Source organism: Herpailurus yagouaroundi, unplaced genomic scaffold (genome assembly GCF_014898765.1).
Source record: "Herpailurus yagouaroundi ecotype Mexico unplaced genomic scaffold, PumYag 29, whole genome shotgun sequence".
NCBI classification, from domain to species: Eukaryota; Metazoa; Chordata; class Mammalia; order Carnivora; family Felidae; genus Herpailurus; species Herpailurus yagouaroundi.
In genome coordinates this window covers 88,988,676-89,011,133 of record NW_024412377.1, presented here as the reverse complement: position 1 = coordinate 89,011,133, position 22,458 = coordinate 88,988,676, and the positions used below count along the sequence as shown (strand labels likewise).

Genomic DNA, 22,458 nt, shown 5'->3' with positions numbered 1-22,458 from the left:
AATTAGAAACAGAGACTCAAAGGTTTGGGAATATTGAGAAAAACCTCCCACAAAATTAAAAACTATCAAAATATGAACACATAGGAGAGAAAAGAGAGAATCTTAGCCAGTCTAAGAGATCCAGTATCTGAACAATAAACATTCCAGAAACAATGAAAATGGAGAAAAGAAAATCACAAATAAAATAATTCAAAAAAATATTCTAGAAGTTAAGAACATGTATTTCCAGAGAGTAAAGTCTCAGCAAAATGGGTGAAAACAGATCCACAAAAGGGTACATCACCATAAAATTTCAACACCTTACGTAGCCAAAGAAAAGATGGTAAAAATTCCAGAGAACAAAAGAGAATATATAAAAAATCAGAAACTGGAATGGCAACTAGAATTCATTAAAAGAATGAAAAGGAAGACAATAAAACAATGCCTTCAAAATTACCAAAAGAATAACTTTAAACCCGGAATTCTGTTCTCAATCAACAGATCAAGTAATTTTCAGCCAGAATAAAAATATTTTCAGGAATGCAAGATCACAAAAAATGCACTTCTCATGCAACCTTTCTTAATACTAGAGCATATGCTCCACCCAAATGAGAAAGTAAACCAAGGAAGAGACATGGAATATAGGAAAAATAGCTCCAAGTCAAGAGAAATAAAGACAATCCCTAAGATAGTGAAAACTGGTGATCCCAATGGGATAGCTGTGCATCAAGTGGAAAGATTAACCAATTGAAACTGGGTCCAAGGACTCCACAAGAACTTTCTCAAAGATGAAACTAACATACTACCTCATATATCTGATATATTGAGAGATTTATACAACCAGAAGAGTTTTAGGTTGAATTAAGATCATGTATTAAAAAAAAAAAAAAAAAACAAACAATGCAAATGAAAAATTAGGGCAAATATTTATCTGTCAATAGTATTTATATAATTACAACATAAACATTAAATATTCCTCTAAAAAATGACATTACTATCTCTAGAAGATGAGGTGAATGGGAAATGTTCAGTAATAGATGACAAATGTGCCAAGTCCCCATTTCCAGAATGAAATGGTAATAGTAACAGTTATAGCCTAAAACTAAAAACAAGCAGTAGCTTTGTATGCACATGGAAATATGGAAGGAAACCTCAAACAGAAAGGAGCTGGAAGAAATTATCTCTGGAGAGGTAGAAATGGAGGAGAAAATGTTTAATTTTAATAAAAGGGGAAAAAATTGCCCAATAATAAAGGATGACTTCCCAGATATAAAAGCTAACCCAAGAACTTAACCCAATCAGCGATGAAAACTTCATAATACCAAAAGAGAAAAAGCATCTGGAGGGTGTATGCAATGGGAAAGGAAGGCATATTCCAAGAGCAAGAAGACATCCAGTTTCCCAACAATTAGAATTTGTACAGAGTCAAACCATCAACTGAGTATGAGGAAAAAATAATTTCAGGCATGCAAGATTATATCAATAAAAAAATGTAGCACCCCTTTCAAGGACATTATAGGAGGCAAAAGGACATTATAATCAAGGACATTATACTGGCAAAACAGTAAGCCAAGGAAGGGCAGATGATGTGATCCAAAAACAGGCACAGGAAATTCTTAGAAAGTCAATGAAGAAAATCCCAGGTTAACAGCTATGCAGTCAGTTTACAGAATTGAGAGCTCCAGAAAGATACTTACATGGGAAAACAAAATAGAAATGACTTACTTGAACTACCAAATTTTAGAATTTTGTAAAAAAAACTTAGCTTCTATGTAATGAGAATAAAAAAATTGTCCAAGGAAGGTAATGAGACACTATAATGCTTTGCTGTAACAGTATTTAAAAAAAAAAAAAAACTTATTTGTTTTTGAAAGAGAGAGAACACATGCACGTGAGGGCAGGGAGACAAAGAATCCCAAGTAGGCTCTATGCCATCAGCACGGGGCCCGATGTGGGGCTCAAACCCATAAACTAACTGTGAGATCATGACCTGAGCTGAAATTAAGAGAGGCTTAACCAACTGAGCCACCCAGGCACCCCTATAAATAATATTTTCAGGGGCATCACTAAAACTGACTACTGATTTGATAGAACAGTTATTTCCTTACTGTTTTGGGAGAAGGAAGGGGGAGAATGATACAATAATCTAAAATTAGAAAAACACCATTATCCCATAATATTTAAACATATGGAAGAAAATATCAGAATATCTAAAACAGGGTAAAGTGGCTCCTCTGTGCCATAAGATTCACATGAGAAAGCAAAGGAAAGGTACTGGCATCTTTTCTTATATTTCACTTTTTAAACTGCCTCTACTTTGGAAAATTTTTTCTATTAAATATAGAGGATTTCAACAAAGAAAAATTCTCTAATAATCTAAAAGTTTTTTCAAATTAGAGATGAGGTCTAATTGTGTTAGCTGCACAAGACGAACAAATATATGTTAATATTAGTGATGTTTTGAAGGATACATTGCAAAAGATAAAACAAGCAGGCACCAGACTAAGCTGATATTCATTTCCTGTGTGGGCTTCATAAAGTTGTAGTAGACTTCAGTTACTAGATACACAAGTGTAGCAGCCACTGTGAAGTCCACCAGCCACTGGTATTCTGGAAAGTAATGCAATGCTGAAAAATAAAAGTTAAAAAAAAGGTTTACTTAAACTTTCATAAGTAGCTCAGGAGGATTTATCTATAATAACTTTAATCATGCTAAACTTTATTCAATCTGTTGATACGCAATGTTAAGGTTTGCAAATAGGAGAATCTAAAAATGCAGAAAACAGATCAAGAATGCTGACATCCAAAATTAAATTTTAATACCTCATAAATTAAATAATTTTTAAAACCTAAAATGATTATCAAAAATGATTTAAACTGTTAAAAACATGATTGCAAAATGAGCTGCTATTTTCTTAGCTGAGTAGCTGTTTTTTACAGAAATTAAAAAGCTTTTTTTTTTTTTTAAAGAATCTCAAGGATGATACTTTAACTTCAGGATTTAACTTGGTATACAGTCCTACAGACTTACGTACATTTTTCATTTCTATGAAGGAAGAGGTAAACTTTGTTACAGTTATTAACTGTACTAAAGGAGGATTAATAATTTTGTGAGTTACTACAGATTGAAATAATATACTTTTTATTCCCTCTTGTGCTCCTGCAAGAAAAGCTGATGAAATGCCTGTCAATTTTCCATAACACCATACCCCTTCAACAAAGGGTTTACATTAAAATTAGCATTCTCTGATAATAAATGATTTTATCTTTTTCATCTCAGATATTCTTGTTTACTTCTGCCAGAGTAGAGTCCAAAATATCAACATCATTTTGTAGAAGACCTCCTGAAAATGTGCAAATAAATCATATACAAAAACCAATTCCTATGTTCCCACTGGCACATAATAAAATGATCTACGCTGCTTTAGAAAAATTTAGTTATAAACTGTAATATCTGAGGATATTTTAAAATCACGCACTCAGAGAAAAAGTATTCTGAAAATAAAATACCAGACTCAAAGTAAGACTTATTTACAATATCAAAACAAACCAACCAGACTTACATCTCTGTGAGATAGCAAAAATTCCAAATCCTTCTACGACTGGGTCAATTTTTTTATTTGCTTCAAGTTATTATGGGTGTGTTAGCTTTTTTGTGTGTGAAAGATGTAATAGCCTAGGAACAACAGTCTGATTTACCCTCAAGCAGTTGAGGGATTCTTACCCTCTAGCCACCTCTCTTCCCCACTACAATCATCCTTTTGAATAACCTTCCAGAAGGAGGACAGGGAAATGGGTAGAACAGATAGACAAATACCCATTTATTTAAAGGCTTTCAATTTTTATTAATAACAGGTGAAGTAAGTGTTCCACATCTTCATGCCCGCTCACATTCACAGAAGCTTCCTCCAGAGAACTCTCACAGCAAACAGCCAAGTGACTTTTCAAATACTCTTACACGCTTTAAGAGGTTCTTGTAATAGAGCTAATACAAATTGAGACAGACATCCAGGATACTTATTGGGATACCAATAATATATACATTCAAAAAAAAGTACAAATTATACACATGTTTGGCTACATATTTAACCCAAGTATTATATTTGTTTTGTATTCAATAATATACATATGTGTCTTTTAATAGGCTATTAGAATCAAAAGAAAATTTATAGTTCATCAAGCCTAGTGGTTTGTGTTAAGCTTGTGAATATACCTTAAATACAGGCAGAAAATTCTCTACTTTTACCTAAACACACATACACAGCATGCATTCACAAATGATTACGTAAATATAAACATAAGTAAAATCTCTCTCCATTATTTTGCTCTTGAAATTATGTGACCACTTGTTAAACTAATATCATTTGCAGTTAGTTTCAAAACTGTACAAATGAAACAAAATATTGAATAAGCTATATTCTAAAGACATAATTTAAATCTTTGTAAGTTCGTTAAAATAGCCTAGTTCTCACTGACTGTCTCTACCACATTTGGTGTGTAACCCAGGCCAAATTATTTAACTGAGTTCGAGTCCTTGCCCCTCCCCCCAAAAAAAGGTCGATAATCATTACATACCCTATAGAATTACAAGAATGTTAATACAAGGAAAGCACTTACAACAATGCCTGACAAGTACTCAGTTGAAGCTATTATTAAAGTTAGTAAGTTGATAATTATTCATTTAATATTAGTTATTAGTAAAAATTACAAAAATATGTACTAGAAATCAGGGAGAATGTATAAATAAATATATATATATTCTTGTATTTACACATCTGTGAACATTTTATACAAGCACACATATAAAATTAGTAAAAGAAATGTGACAACCAATCAAAAAGTCAAAGTGCTTTTAAAGGTTTTAAATTTTGCATGAAAAATAATTAAAAAGAAAAAAAGTGGATGACATAACCAGTCGAAAACCAGTATGACAACTGATATATACCGTTCCTCACGGACATTTTTTGGGTTCTAGGACACTCTTCCCAGATTATATATATATATATACACATACACACACACACACACACACACATATATATATACACACACACACGTATGTATGTAAAATATTTGTAAATATAGAATCAACTTTCAAATATCTTGAAGTCATTCTGTATGAATAAATAATTCTATATGAGATGCTACATGAATCTCTTAAGGCTTTTCTGGGGTGGTTATGATTTATACATTACCAAAATTATTCCTTTTAATATGTTATTTTTATCCCTCACTTATCATGTAAACCATTAGTTCTCAAAACTGGTCAAAAATAAGAGTCACTAAGAGCATTTTAACAAATACAAATTCAATTCCCAGAACTCACTCTAGATTTACTGGATCTCCGGAGGTAGATATGAAGAATCTTTATTTTATTTTTTTTTTATTTATTTTTTTTAATGTTTATTTATTTTTGAGACAGAGAGAGACAGAGTACGAACGGGGGAGGGTCAGAGAGAGAGGGAGACACAGAGTCTGAAGCAGGCTCCAGGCTCTGAGCTTTCAGCACAGAGCCCGATGCGGGGCTCAAACCCACAGACCGTGAGATCATGACCTGAGCCGAAGTCGGACGCTCAACCGACTGAGCCACCCAGGCACCCCAAGAATCTTTATTTTTAAGAGCTGTTCAAATGATTCTGATGTACAGCCCCATTTGAAAATCAGTGTTTAATACAGTTTCACCTTAGATATCATTCTCTTATACGATTCAAATAATTTCACATAAATTTCACTTTAAATTTAAAATCATCATAGTTATTATGCAATTATAAACACTGATAAACAGGAAAAAAAAACCAAATGACTTATTAGAGATACACAATGGGTAAAAGCAAATATTGAATTCAAGTTTTTTGATTCCTAATCCAGTCCTAATCCAATGTTGTAACATTACTTATTTTTGAGAAACAGAGCACAAGCAGGGGAGGGGCACAGAGAGAAAGGGAGGCACAGAATCTGAAGCAGGTTCCAAGCTCTGAGCTGTCAGCACAGAGCCTGACGCAGGGCTCAAATCCAACCGATGAGATCATTCATGACCTAAGCCAAAGTCGGATGCTTAACCAACTGAGCCACCCAGGTGCTCCCCACTTTGTTATTCTAAAACCACTTTCCTTTCTACTAAACATGAGCATAAAGCTGAATCATTCTAGTACAGGTAATTAAATACAAACACACAAATGCATTTCTGTAAGCCATATCATAAAAGGAGCAGAATGGCACATATGGTAAGAAGTCTAGAATTCAAAATAATGAAAACTGACTGTGATCTCGACATAAAACAGAAACTGCATAACAAACATGTAAGTCAGCCTCTTCTGAAAAATGGGAAAAATAATTCTTAGTACAAGTTAGGTGAATAGACAAAGGAATTTAAATGAAGTCATTTTGAGCTTCTAAGTTCTGAAAAAGATTTCGTATTCTGTAAAATGGACTTAATGATTAAAAACTAACCAAAAAAATCTAGCCACAATAGATAAAATGGAAGCACTTTCACTAGCATTGTATAAAATGAGATTTACAAAACACTTTACCAAGATTCCCCTTACCTAAAGTATCCACTTCTGTAACTGACTTTGTTTCTAGATGGAGGTCAATATCCTTTGGAATGGTTAATGGCTTACTTTCAATGTGACCATTATATTTCCTATAAAAATCAGACAAGTGACACAAAAAACAAGTTACCTACACTGTTATCCAAGTGCTTGTATCAACTAATCACAAAAGAGGTTTTAAATTTCACAGTATAAAAAAAAAGCAGAATTTCTAATATTTCATCAAAAAAGGAGGTAGAATACCCAAAAGTAGTTTTTAAAGGGGTAGGGGACTACGAAACGTAGATGTAAATTATTACGTCAATCATACAGATTACCAGGGTAAGAGGTACTAAATTAGTGACAAAATCTTGATTGCTAGCTTAGCATTTCACTCTATTTCTCTTATTCTCTCTTCTATACATTTAAAGACAATATAACATCTCTTTCTTTAGGTATAAGAGTAAAAGCAAATCTAAAATTACAGAAATACCATTATCACATAATATTTAAACAAATGGAAGAAAATCTCAGGAAACCTAAAATAAGGTTAAGTGGCTCTTTTTCTTTTTCTGTTTTAAACATTTGTTATTTATTTTCGAGAGAGAGACAGAGCACGAGCAGGAGAGAGGCAGAGAGAGGGAGACACAGAATCTGAAGCAGGCTCCAGGTTCTGAGCTGTCAGCACAGAGCCCGATGCGGGGTTTGAACTCATGAACCAGGAGATCATGACCTCAGCTGAAGTCGGAAGCACTGACTGAGCCACCCAGGTGCCCCAAAAGTAGCTCTACTATGACATGACACATAAAAACTGGAATCTTTTCTTGTATTTCACTTTGAAACTATTCAACTATTTCTTTAGGTATAAGAGTAAAAACAAATGAAGACAAAACGCATTTCTCTTTGAAATTATACATGTCTACACATAAAGAAACCTGTAGCTATAAACAAGTCAGAGTTGAAGAAATATACTAAGATTTATGTGCATGAGAAATTCAATAATGTGAACACCTAATCTGGAGTTGCTCTGAGAATCACAAATAGGAGAAATAAAAGAATTCTTCAGGTACACATGTGATCATTCCTAAATTTAATTTTTAAAGACAATCACATGTATATAGAAAATAATAAATTTTCAATAGCATTAATTACAATACCAAGACACATTTTTCAATTATTGTGGGAAAACTTCATTAAAAATATTAATTATGTCAATAAATCAAGCCTTTTCAGAATAATAATAAAGAGAAGGAGGGCTTACACTTAAATATTCAATGATCTTCAAGGTGTATTTGTAATAAGCACAAAAGAGAATGGCAGTAAGATCAAAAAAAAGGTCCTTTTTAAAATTTTCAATTTCATGCCAAATAATCATTAATGCTTTAAAAAACTCTAGCACCTACAAATGCATTAGCCCAGGTTAATATAATTTTTATGATACACATGAGAAATTTGGTGACAAGTTGTTGTCAATGACATTCTGTAATATATTAGAATCATAGTTTCAGGTCCTAAAATCCTCCTCAGTTGAGGACACTAAGGTACATATAGAGAGGATAATTATCATGTACTTTTCTTGAGAATTCAATTTAAATAGAGATATAAAATTTTAAAGCTGGAGAGATCCTAGAAAATTACTAAGTTTGGTCCTTCCATTTCACAGATAAGTTTGGTCGTCCATTCAGTGAGGTTTATTAGCAGGCAGTTTTCTTCATAAACTTTAAATGTCAATATAATATGCAGCAACTGAATGGGACCTAAGGAGTTGTACTGTCTACCCCTTTTATTTAAAAAATACTGAATAAAAGCAAAACCTGGGGGAAAAAACAAACCAACAGGTATCTGTAAATGAGTTACAGGGTAAAGACACGGGCTATGGTTTTCTCCCCAGTCAACCCCCACCAAGTTTTAATATGATGGCTGTACTGTTTTCATAATTTAAACACAAAGAAGAATAAAGTTAACCATTCTTGAGTAAAATATTCGCTTCTGTGCTTATATATTAAATTACTACATATTGGGTTTTTTTAAAGGGTAATTTAAAATTATGTTAGATCAAAAAAAAAAAAAACAAAAACAAAAACAAAAAAAAAATAAAAAAAAAAATAAAATTATGTTAGATCATGGATTTTGATCTCAAATGTATTAACTGCACATGGCATAAGCAGTAAATGTTCATTTAACCAAAGTAAAAAAATATATTTACATCAAATGTGTCAAATATTAACACTTTACAAACTCAACAATATAACTTACCTATCTTTTCTGCTTTTCCCTTTTTGCTGCTTCCCTGCAAGAATTCTTAATTCTTCTTCTGTAGGATGTTGATACCATCTCAAACTAAGAAAAAAAGAATCCTTTTAAATAAAGAAATTAAAATCACCAGAATTATTCATTTATGGTACAAATACTTATTGAGTTTCCTACGTGTGAAGACACTGAAGGGAATTATCAGGTGAAAAACTCTCATCTGAATTAAATACTACTGCTTAAGCCTTAAAAGGGTTTTGATTCAAACCCAGCACTTACCAAGCACTTACTAGATGCCAGACCCTGCAATGCTGTTTGTAGATATATTTCTTAAAACTGACATTGTATTAATATATATTAAGGCTATACGGGCTTACTATTAAAAGTAAACGGAGTGAACTTTGCAGGTAAGAGCACATTAGAATTTCCACCCACCCCTCATTTACACAGAAGTAATTGACAGTTGTCTTAAAAAGAATCCTTTGTCCTCAAAACTACAAGTAGTCTTTACTTTCTTATCCTCCCCTCCTTTACCTGGAGAATTCTGAAACTTTATGTGTTGAAGAATTAGAGTAAAAAGTTGTATTTACAAAACCCTTTAAGTTAGGGTTTAACTAACCAACAACAGGGTGTATTCACCTCCACCATGTAGTTAGAACACCCAAACAAATCACTTACTCCCTCCCAAGCACCCACCTGTTCATTCTCAATTTCCTATCTCACCTGAATTTCCCACCCACTACTTAAATTTGATATTCTAGTTTCATCTTCAATGTGTCCTCACCACATATTATCATTAATTCTGTTCTTTAACTCTTAAAATTTTAACTTCTCTGCTCCCTGTAAGAACTTTAAGTTCAGCACATGTCCCTCTCTAGCTCTATTGGCAACACTCTCTAACTGGTCTCTTTGTCTTGCCAGGACACTCTCCTCAGTGCATTTTGATCCCAACTTTAGTTATCTTTCCATAATGCAAATCTTATTAAGGTAAATGACTGTTTAAATCCTTTATAAGCGTCTTCTCAAGGTAAAACAGTAAGTGGCAGCTAGGCAAAGACTTTGATCAAGGCCCTGTTTTTATAAAGGAGAAACATACACCTAGTAGTGCTAAACCTTCCAATTTTTCACTTACAAAAAAATCTACATTTTTAAAGTAAAGTGTCTCAATTTAAAAAGTTAGCAAGTGATTTGCTGTTTTTAAAAACACTGCAAAACTGGCAATTTGAATAATGACTGGATAGTTGATGATATTAAGAAATTACTGTTAAATTTTTTTAGCTGTAAAGATAGGATTAAAGTTATTTTAAAAGCTTATATACTTTAAAGATATACACAGAAATATCTATGAATGAAATAATATTTGCTACAAAGTAATATGTTAGGGGGAGGAGAGATGAAGGGGAAAACAGATGAAACATGTTAACCACCAGCTGTTAATTGTGATATGTACATAGGAGATCATAAAAATCATTATTCACTGTATTAGTCTGTCTACTCTTTGTATATGTTTGAAATTTTCCATTAAAGTTAGAATACACACTGTAAGGCTCATATGCGCATAGGATTTGTGACCTCCTATTTCCACAGACTTTGATGATCTACTTTACCAGACTCATCTTCAACAACTCCCCCTTGGAACATGACATTCTAGCTAGACTAAGTGACATTTTACTCTGCAAATTCTTTCATCCCTTGATGTTTCTGCATATATTCTTGTATCTGCTTATAAATATCAATGCCCCTATCTGGCAAACTTCTAGTTTACCTTTTACTATTTATAAGGCAAGTTGCCCTATGGTGTAAAAAAAGAATGTATCTGGTCATTGTCCCCCATTCTTGGCAAAGAGCTTCAAAAGTCTTTGGAACTTCCTTAGTGATAGGGAGTATCTTTGGTATGTTAATTAGAGGACTCTAGGTGGACCTCCGGATATCCTCAGGATGGTAACTGGTCACCAGAAATACCAACTATATGATTAGAGTGGGGTTCCTCAGCCATCTGATCTACAAGAAGGGGAAGGGGGCTAGAGATTAAGTTCAATCCTGTGGCCAATTATTTAAAGTCATACCTATGTAAAATGGAATTCCAAAACACCTCTGGACACTGGAGCTGAGAGGAGCATCCTGGTTGGTCAACACAATGATGTGCCTGGAGGGTGACATGCCCTGACTCCACAGGGAGGGAATGCAAACTGCACTTCTTCCGAAATCTCCTCCTATATCATCTCTATAATAAAACTGTAATCATAAGTATAGCACTTTCCTGAGTTCTAACTGTTCTAGCAAATTAATGAACCTGAGAGGGGTCATAACAATGCCCCAATCTGTAGCCAGTAGCCAGTATACAGAAATACGGGTGGCCTGAGGATTCCAAGGACGTGCAGCTGGCATCTGGAAACCTAGGCATTCTTACAGAGAAATTGGTCTTTAACCCATGGAGTCTGTATTAACTCCAGGTAGTGTCAAAATTAAACTGCAGTTGGTAACAGACCAGTTGGATTAAAATGAAATACTCCCCTAACTGAAAGATCCTTAGAGTAAAGATTTTAAGACTTACTTGTTATTGTATACTTCAAAACTAGTACAGTTACTGGCATATAGTAAGTGCTCAAAAAGGATCACTGAACCAAAATTAATTCAGTTCTCCCCTTAAAGGTTTTAAAATAAAATATATCCCAACCAAAAAGTCACTAAACTCTAATTAACATGGGTGAGGAGGCACTTCCTGAAATTTCGATTTAAGTCCAGAATTTTAACTTACAGTCGATTCTCGTTATTCGCGGTAGTTATGTTCTATAAAGTCGCCGCGAACACTGAACATTGCTCCTAGGGGAAATACAGGGTTAGGTTCCTGCGAGCCTCTGGTCACAACATTTTCATCAACCAATAAATACAAAACCTTGTTTTATGTGTGTTTAAGTTTAAAGACACCTTATTTAATATATACTGTTGATTCATTAACATTAAATTCACAGCCAATAGCACTGTAATTCACACCTGAACAAAGCTTATTTAACAACTATAATCATAAGTATAGTATTTTCCTGAGTTCTGTGAATATTTCTAATGCATTTTCTCCATAAGGCCCATCTTATGCCTCGAAACACTAGACAACCCCTCAACACCATGCTTGGAGGCCATTTTAAATAGTGAAATCAACAAAATGCTAAAGCTAAAATGTGAACAACATGGTACTAAACAGACCACAAAAAGCACACTTGTTTATAATATGAAAAGTGAAACAAGGCCTCAGCTGGGAACGTGGGCATTGGGCCACTCAAATATTTTGCCAATCTGGATACATCTATGAATGATCTTGAAAGCACCACCTGTATGTATTTGGGGGGGTTACAAATGAACTTCAGCAAGTAAGCAAATAACAAATACACAATCCATGAATGATAAAGATTGAGTGCATAACATTGAGAAGATCACTTATGCAATAACTCATTTATAAAGAATGAAATTAGTTGTTTGGCACTGAGGAATAATTGCTAATTATTACTAATCTGTAAAAGAACTCTTAGTATAGGAAAACTTAAATTACTTTTAGAATGCTATAATAATGAAATATTTTAAGATCCTTAACATTTTCTAGGACTCATTTTCTTTTTAAATATACTCGAGCTTGTTTAATCTCATTTTGTGAACCCATTTTTCTAGAATAGATTGCATTTATTACACTTCTTACTGGACAAATGGGTCATCTTCATCAGTAAAAATTATTGTTCAAAGCTGGAACCTTAGGCTGCTGGGTGCTCTTAGGGCCACTTCTAGTCTGTTACTCATGTATGTATCCATCCATCCATCCATCCATTCATCAGACTTTTATGGAGTCCCCTATGGTCAAGTACTCCGCTGAACAATGGAGATGTAATCACATACAATAAAGTCCCTGCTTTCTTGGTGCTTGTATTCTAGTTGGGGCAGAATTTAACCAAGTAAAAAATGACCAAAAAAAACCGGCCACAAGTTGGATACTATATAAAAGAACCTAACAAATGGTGAGAATGAGAGAGAAAAGCCTAGGTTGTAGGTTACAAAGATCTCTCTGAGATGACATTTACCCAGCAACCGAAAGGATGAGAAGAATGGAGGGGAACAGCATTGAGGAAGAGAAGAGCATGTCCAAAAGCACAAAGGCATGAAAGAACACAGAAGGCTGCAGTAACCAAAAGGCCAAAGAGACGGCTACACCACATGCAAGGAGAAACATATGAGGGAGGCGGAAGAGATAAAAAGGGATCAGATCATGCACATCCTCCTGGGCCACAGTATGGAGTTTAGATTTTATGCTAAAATAATAGTCTCAAAACAGGATAGAAAATAACTTCATTTACATTTTAAGACCTTTTTTGCTGCTCTGTGAATTATATGGAGGCAAGGAGAGAAGGAAATATATTTTGGACACTGAATCAACAGTGATAGACTAAAAGTAGGAAGTGGAAAAAAAACAATGAAGGATATCTACCTTTCTGATTTAAGGAAGATGGTGGTACATTTTCTCAGATGGAGTAGAACAGGAAAAATTATGAATCTGAACATGCTTGAGTTTTTAAGTACCTATGAAATATCAAGTGAAAACATCAAGAGGAAAACTGTATTTTCGAATCTAGAGCTCAGAGATAACCTGGGGTCATTACACAATTGTGGTATTTATGGAATCAATAATATCACCTAAGGGGAAGATAACACATGGCAGAAAACTAAACAGTTATTAAGGAAGTGAGAAGTAGAGTTCATGAAGACAATGCATGTAACAAATTTGGCTATAACAGAAAACAGGGAAATAGGCCAAAACTAAGAAATGGACACGGGAAAGGCTTTGTTTTTTAAGACAGAAGAGAGAGGCAGGGCTGTAACTCTTCTTTATTTGTAGTTGCTGTTACTTTTAATAAGAGATCTTTAAAAAAAAAAAAAAAAAAAAAAAAGAAGCACGTGTATGGGTGTGTGTGCTAACAGGAATAATTCCCAATGGAAGTGAAGCAATTTACGACAGGGAAGAAAGGAAATGGCCAAAGGAGCAGTCTAGGTAAAAGAGGGAAAGGGGTACAGAGCACAAATGTAGGAATTGGGGCCTGACAGACAGGACACCTCTTCCATGGGCCAAAATTAAAATATACAAACATTCTTTACAAATATAGAGGGGCTGCACAGGTAACTAGGGTTGTGGGTTTGGTGGTGAGAAAATGAGTGCAGAGCTCTGGCTTCAAGAGCTGAAGCTGAGGCAGGCATGCATACTATTTGAGGAGAAAGGGTTTGGGTTGAAAAGCTGTCAGAGAAGTGGAGCATACAAAGACAGCCAGGCAGCATGAAGTAGCCACCTAAGATCTGAAAATTCCAAGTAAAATCTAGAAGTACAGCTGCACAGTTTTCCTCAACAGTCAGTGCTTCGTACACAGTTGGATTCCATACCATATGGTTCCCTTGTACTACACTTTAGCTCTGGTCTCAGTTTTTAGTCTTGTCTTTTGCTATTAGTTGGTATGTCTATCTCAGCAAAATGACTCGCAATCTGCTTGTAACTGCTGCACCATGCCTTTCTTATATGGGCTTGGAAGACAGATATAAAAGCTAATTAGCTTTAGATTCTATGTAGCAGTTAATAAGAATGGTTACAAAAATACAATTAGAGAAAAATGCTTTGCATTAATGTTCTAAAATTGCACATACAATATAATCACAACCATGAGAGGAAAATATGAATAGAAAAGATTAGAAGGAAATACAACAAAATGTACACAGTGATTGTCTTTAGCTGATGAGAATACAGTCCATTACCTCTTATTTTCCCTTTTTATCAATTTATTACCTTTTTCTATATCACACGCATTACTGTGTTTGAAAGACGGGGAAAAACTTTAAAAAATAAAAGGTATTAAGAGGATCTCACTAAAAACTGAACTTCTTGCATTTAAGTTAAATGTATTAATCTCACTGTATTTTATGACATTTACCTTGGCTACTGAGTGGCTTTTTTTTCCACTTACGTTCACTTCACAAATTTGCGTGTCATTCAAATCGTCAGTAGTGTCTCAGAAATTAAAGCCAACCTAGGATTACACTCCACTCAATCACTGAAATATTTTTTAATAATTTTCTTGTAAATCTCTTACATAACATACTAACAGGCCATTATCTTTCTTACTGAAGTTCAATAGCACTGAAAAAATATGTATCAGAAAATGTATGTATATATACATTTATAAATGTATAAAATATATTGATGTAGACCCCTTTAAAATTTTAAACAGCAATGTAATTTAAAGCAAACCACTTCAAAATTTTTCAGAAGTAAAAATTTCAGAAATTTGAAATGAAAATCTAAACAAGAATACAGAAAAAGTACTGAGAGCAAGCTAAAAAAGTTTTAATACATAATCAATACAAAACTCTATTTCAAAACACAGGTCATATAGACACTTTCAGTCTTCATTTTAAATCCCAATAATTTCGACAAGTGAGAAAAAACACTTAAGAGAAAACAAATACTGCTTAAAACTTAGAAGACCTTTCAGCACAAGTAGCTAAAATATCGTTTGTCATACACACACACACACACACACACATACACACGCACACACACACATTATCTTGTTATTTACTGGAAATTTTAATAGGACAGCATGGCATTCTGGAACTGGAAGCTAAGATGACTAAGGCAAGGAGAGAGCAAGGGCTCAGGCATTCCACAAGGGTAGTAGCTGACTGTTTACACCTTTCCCTTAGGTCATAGGTCCCACCTACTGTGCATTTGAATAGTAGGTTTCTCTCACCAAAGGGAACTTGTAGATTCTTGGATCAGGCAACATGCAAAAGAGAACAGGCAAAAAGAATTAGAGCAACTGAATATGAAGGTGTTGGTACACTGTGCTCTTTACCCAATACAGGATCAGACAAAATCAGAGTAAATCCAACCAAAATGTATTTTCAATGAGGGACACATGACAGGAAGTAGCAAACCAAAGTGAGAGCCTCCGGAGATAAAGGGGTAGAAGAATGCATAAGGTTTGAGCTAAACAATCAGGGAAATGGAAAGCAGATTCAGCAAGGAAGCTATTGCAGGAAAAAAAAAAAAAAAAAAAAAGCAAAATCCTACTTCCTCATGCAAAACCCACTATTCAAATGTACAAAGAATGTAACCTATCACTTACCTCTCCAAGAAAAGAGGGGCCAAGCAAACTTCAAAACAGAAAGGAACTTTAATTACAATAGAAAGTAGAGAATACTATGGCTACAATACAGTGGTTTGCTGGACACGATAAAGAACATCTTCAAATGATCTGAATGACGGTTAAAAGTGTTCCTTATGTTAGGGAAAAGCAGCTCAGACAAACCAACTTCCGATGATTTTTCCTCCCTTTGTGAAGAGAGGGGGTAATAGAGCAGTCTGAGAGCACTAGACTGTTCACCGTCGGGTTTTCAAAGTTAATAATACATGCTCACAGGTTACAGGCAGAAGAGATTTTATTACTTAAGTTCTTGTTAAAGCAGAATTCCTTCAACAAAATCTGATAGTCATATAAAAAGGCATGTAAAAAAAAAAAGGAGAAAAACATTTCTCAGAAGAAAAATATTTTTTCTATTAAAAAGCCCTGGAAGAATGGAATACAAAATATTTATAATTTAGTAATGTGGGACAAATTTAATTTCAAATAATGAGGTAAGAAGTATAATTTGAATAGATGATATTTCTTAAACTCTACTTTATACTTAGCATGTCTGTGGTAATCAAAATCAATGGTGAGATACCTTTTAATTTAGAATAAAAGGTGGCTACGCAGTCACAGAAAAGCCAGAAGAATACAGTAAGTGAAGAGAAACCATACACTAACTATATATAACCTGTAGGATTAGCTTATAAAAGGCTAAGTATCACTAGGAACAAAAGGTAGAAAACAAATCTTAAAAAATTACTCTGTAAACTGCCAAAAGAAGTCACAACAATTGTAGAAAAGTTCACCTCCACCAAATTCCAACTCTGTTCAAGTATGTCAGTTCCAGGACAAGGTCTGGAGTTGATGAGCGCCATAAATCAAATAAAGACTATACTGTGAACTGAACTTCAGGATAAGAAGCTTAGATCTGTTTCATTTTTCAGTATGTGACTGTGAGTAGTTAAATGAGTTTTCTCATTCGTAAACACATTATCACCTACTGCAGAGAAGGACTAGACCCTCACCAATCTTGCTTTTACTTCCTAGGTACATTGAAAACTACATTCCCAGACACACTTGCCCTTTGGCCTTAATTAGTCACAGGGCCCAGCCTATGGAATGTGGACAGAAATGATATATCGACTTCTGAGTGTGACCCCTTGCATCTCCTGAAAGATCCATAGCCTATTCCCTTTATTTGCCAACAGATACAACATCTAACAGAAGATTCCAAGGTATCAGGAGGAATACAAGGGCCACAAGACAGAAGAAGCCTAGAGTCCCTAAGTCACCACTGGAAAGACAGCTGAATCTTTAAATACCATTTTGTCAAGAATCTACCTTAAGAGCTGCCCAACAAACCCTTTCTAACTCTCCCATAAGACCCTGATTCCTGCCTGAGGAAACAGAATCAGAAACTTTCATTAGGTTCAGACATTGAGATTCTGAGGTCATAACATACCCCAGTGCATCTCCTCTCCTAACTAATTCACAGTGTACAGATCCAAACAGCATAAGAGAAATAAAACTTTTGATCAGTATTAAGTTTTATAACATTGTAAAGGTAATTTAATGGCATTAAACAAGGCTAAAGACTATGCAGTTATTTTTTAAAAAACTAGAGATCTACAATACTAACAGCAATATATGTTATTTAACAAGAGCTAGAAAATTAGTGTTTTTCTAATATTAAAAATCAACAGGCCAGTAATTTATAAAGTAAAAATTGTTTATTGCTTCAATTGTTTATTTACTTCTTTAAGTAAATGGCAGGCTTACTCTTTAAATCAACATAATAAAATCCAATGGCACTTTAGACCCTCCATTCCAAAAAGACACAGATTGATGAGAGATGGACATAAATTAAGTTATATGATACAAAAAGACAGGCCATAACTTTTAAGGCAAATATGAATATTTATTTACAATATGAAGATACAATACTAGTGGGACAAATATTAGAACAATATATACAGAACCTAAAAACAACTCTCTTCTGTCAGACTCACGATTAACCTTTCATGGTATCTACACAGCTATTCATTTGAATAGTTCTATTCAGTTGTTCCACTCAGTACAGTCACTCCCAAGCCTTCCTACACTATTCATAATTTTAAAAGTCTTCATGAGCCTTTCCCCTCAAATTCTTTTAAGCATGTTACAGATGATAAAGAATGCCCTCAGATCTTTCTCTTTAACTCAACAGCATCATATGGTTTAAAATGCAAACTGTCATTTCTGATCAATATTTCTACATAAGCAATTCACAAGGGATTTTACATTTTACCAATATTAAAACAGCATAATTTCATATCATTAAAGGTTGGTGAAACACTAATTATCCCAAAAGGATAAAATCAATGATCTTATTGAACACAGTTAGGCAACAACATTAAGCGATTTAACTTCATGACCTAAAAATTCCAGGATTAACATTAAAAAAAGATAAATCTTAAACACACACACATTAAAAAAAAAAAAAAAAAAAACGGAGGAAATGAAACAAGGAGTAAGTAACTATTTCTAGAAAATTCTGATTGCTATAGTTGGAACCTGATTTAGAATTAGAGACAGTGTTAATTAACACTACAGTTAATCGGTTTACAAAAGCAAATCAAGATTACAAAAAATTATCAACTTCATATTTATTTTTAAATGCTGAACTCTCCCTCAAATCTGTAGTATGTGTATTTACAAAACATGTAGTATGTATATTTACATCCATGCTAATATTTGTCGAAAAAAACCCATTTTAATTATAATACATAATTCCAATATTAAGAGAAAAGAATTTGGTTTTCAATCTCTGAAGTTTTAGTTTTTACTAGTAAATGTAAGTTTCACAGAAACAAATGGAAAGCAGATTATGTAAGAACAGGAAATTGCCTATACCCTAAAATGAGACAAGACTGCGAAGATCTTTGGAGCCAAAAAGAGATCTGGAGTCTCACTGGAGATTCATCATAAACAGAATCTATAAATATGAATTCTCAGTAGAAACGAGCTACCTTAACATACTTTTATCTAGTTCATTAAATCAGATTCCATTTATTTAGAATGAATGGTAATTTGCCCAGCTGATGTTTATCCTTTCATGATCTATGGAAAAGGGTTTTGATAAGCAAAAAAGTAAACAAGACTACACATTTAAAAACTAGCTACAGATGACTAACTTTTCTCTTATAAATAACGCTGACAGAGGTTTTAAAGTTTACTAAAACTTTAGTTATTATTTACTTTGCTAATAAAACATATGTTTTTAAATAGCCGTTCTCTCACACATTCTGTGTGGGTGTGCACACGTGCATGCGCCAGCGGTCAAAAAAAATTTTAAGCAGTCTGAATAATATTTTTCTGTATTTACATGGTATGAAAAGAAGCATAGAAAATAAATTCAATAAAGGAGATTTAAGCTTTGTGGATAGAATGACCTTGATCTAATCATAAAAGCTTATTATTTGTCTTGCAGTGTATGAAATCATTAGGAGGATAGGATCTATCCATTGTTTTCTAACTCCAAAAGGTCTAAACAAAAGAAACTAGACCTACAAATTAAGAGAATGTAGTTATTTACTGGAGATGAACAGTTAATATAAAACTATAGTTGTGGTACCATATCTATAACTTACCTTTCATAATTACAAAGGATTTTGGCATGTATTTCTATAGGTCATTTTCCTGCAATTGTCTCATATCCCCTATATTCAACTTCCTTATTTGTGACATTATTTTATTGTACACATATCAGCAAGGCAACTGAGCTCTTTTGTGGAAGGATTGGGAATAGTAGTAAGCTTACAGCACAGTAGACAAAATTAAAACCAGCAAAATAACTTTGACCTCTCCTTGTTAAGTTAAAGTTTAAAATTCTTTGCAGTAGAACAAAGAATCCCTAATTCTCATAATAAACTCTCAAATGAGTCATCAATAATCAAATATATGCTCTCAGTCATTTTCCCAACAATGGTAAAAATATTTAATCACTTCAATTTATAGTCTCCTCCCTGTGTTGACCAACTGTTTAAGGAGGTAACTATGGGAAAAGTGATGTGGTATTTTCAATGGCAATGGACAAAAAGGGACATGAAAGGGGGAGGACTGAATTGTTCACTACGATCCCATTACCTCTGTACTAAAAAAAAATAAACTACTAATGTCTAAAGTAAGAAAAATAAGGAAGCTAGACTTTTCTCATAACTTCCCTTTGTCATGTTTTTAGAAAACAGGAATTCACGCTTAACTTCTGGTAAGTCCATCAGTCTGAGACTTGAACTAAAGAGAGATTTCAAAGTACCAGACACAGTCAGCCTAACCTTGCCTTACCTGCCATTACAGAGTAGCCATCGAGCAAGAGAATAGTGAGGTATAATCTTCTGCATGACACTGGCCATCACCATGGTAACGACCAGCTGTATACCTATCACACCCTGTATAAAAAAACAAACAAACAAACAAACAAACAAACAAACAAGTTTAACAATGAATAAATTTAGATTTGAGGACAGTGGTGGAAAACTTTGTATACATTCCAAAAATTAGACTTTAAAAAAGATGAGTTTACAATTAAAATACATTATTATTCTGGCATTTAAGCATTCAAGACCACATGTTTAAACTTAAAACATTTAATCTCATCTCATAATCCTCTACAAAATTCCCCAAGGGTAACATCCATGTTAATAAAAGTTAAATGGGTTAGCATGCACATTTAAAATCAATTCCCAGGAAACGTTCTCCATTATTTAAGGGTATCCAAATGAAGTAAAAAGTAGTCGTTTTTTCCATCTTTCTCCAAACTTACTCTATTCAATACACTTAAAACACGAGCTTGGCAAGCTTTAAAAGGAGTATGACTACCTTTTACTTCTAAGGTGATAGTGAACAATTAAATTATTAAGTGAATGATTAAAGAGCATTAACCATATTAAGTGTGATGACAGAACTGACCTAAAAGTCACTACTAGAAAAAAAATTAACTCGTGCTGTCATCACCAACTTCCAGTGGGTGGGCCTTCAATAATGTCCAAAAGCCTCCTTAGTTTACTCTCATCAGTCCCTCCCTATTCTCTACTATAACGAAGTCAAAACCTTCCCCATCTCCACACTTCCAACCTCCCTCATCTTGTACTCACAAAGAAAATAAACACCATTAAATGAAAACCCTCCCTTTTCACCAAGAAGCTCATAATCATTTGTATCTGCACCCATCTTTTCCTCTACCCTCTGGAAATAAAGAGCATCTTCTACGCAAATCCCTTCAAATGTGCTTAAGAGCCCATCCTCCTTTTGATTTTCAGGAACGTCAACCTCTGAATAGTTTACTTACTATATCTTCTAAAATCTCTTCTGTATCTGAATCCTTCCTACCCGCATTGTAACATCTGTAAGTCTCTTTCATCTTTCTGAAACATAACAATGATTTTCCCTCATTACACAGCCCTCCTCCCTAATATTCATAGCTACTTGACAAAAGACTTATTTCCAGTTGCTTCTATGTTCTTACATCCCCACACAGTTCCCATTTGACGTTCTGCTTCAGCCCATTCCATTGAAAGATCTACCATCAAGATCACCGCATCTTAACAAATTATCTTTCCTTATTTTAAATCTCAGCAGGATCCCACAAGGCCTACCACAGGCCTTCCTTTACTCACACCATGACAATCAATTCTTCATACTCCTCTTTGCTAGCTCCTCCCTCTATCCAAGCAGTCCAAAAATAAGGCTGAATTCCCACCTCAAACATAATACACCAAATAAGAACATAAAAATATAAAAATGTTTAAAAGAAGCAGTATAGTGTACAGGTTTAAGAGCATGGATTCTAGACCTAACCTGCCTGGGATAAAATCAGCCAACTAACTACTAGTTGCATGACTTTGCAAAGGTCATTTAAACATTATGTACCTTTATTAGCTCTCCTATAAAATAAACCTATTCACTTAACCTACCTAATCAAGCTGTGGTTATAAATTATGCCTGATACAGAGAAAGTTTCATATGTATGAATACTATTTGTTGTTATTGTCATTGTTATTACCTCTATTATAACTCTTTTGAAGTTTTTATTTTAATTCTGTAAGAAAACTTTTTAAATTTCAAGGAGAGAAGGCTTTCAAGAAATGACAAGTCTCGGGGCCCCTGGGTGGCTCAGTTGGTTAAGCCTCTGACTTTGGCTCAGGTCATGATCTTGCACTCCATGAGTTTGAGCCCCACATCAGGCTCTGTACTGACAGTTCAGAGCCTGGAGCCTGCTTCAAATTCTGTGTCTCCTTCTCTCTCTGCCCCTCTGCCTCTCATGATCTCTGTCTCTCTCAAAAACAAATAAACATTAAAAAAAATTTTTTTTAAACTGACAAGTCTCCTGATTGAAAAAAAAACCCTAAAAACTAAGTTGAAAAAAATCAAATTTCATTTATTATGACAAACTGTGCCACCAACAGTTCATCACTGTAAGAAATGTAGTACTGTGGGGTGGAACGGTGATAGAGGGGGAGGGTGAACATGTGCAAGCAAAGGGTACACAGGAACTCTACACATTTCCA

The 22,458-nt window shown here is 34.1% G+C and overlaps 1 protein-coding gene across 4 annotated transcripts in view; it reads right to left on the bottom strand.

Annotated features, from left to right (window-relative positions):
• The window catches only part of TMEM161B (transmembrane protein 161B), a 73,028-nt gene that overhangs the window by 30,051 nt on the left and 20,519 nt on the right, over positions 1–22,458 (bottom strand). For 2 of the 4 annotated variants that reach the window (XM_040449225.1, XM_040449216.1), the window contains exons 2-5: positions 20,237–20,340; positions 8,766–8,849; positions 6,525–6,622; positions 2,451–2,607 (exon numbers count right to left, since the gene is read on the bottom strand). In XM_040449225.1, the coding sequence (XP_040305159.1) occupies positions 2,451–2,607; positions 6,525–6,622; positions 8,766–8,849; positions 20,237–20,340 (443 nt within the window). Of the gene's footprint in view, positions 1–2,450; positions 2,608–6,524; positions 6,623–8,765; positions 8,850–11,517; positions 11,537–20,236; positions 20,341–22,458 lie in introns of those variants that run through there. The other 2 variants (XM_040449242.1, XM_040449234.1) reach the window with 2 other exon arrangements.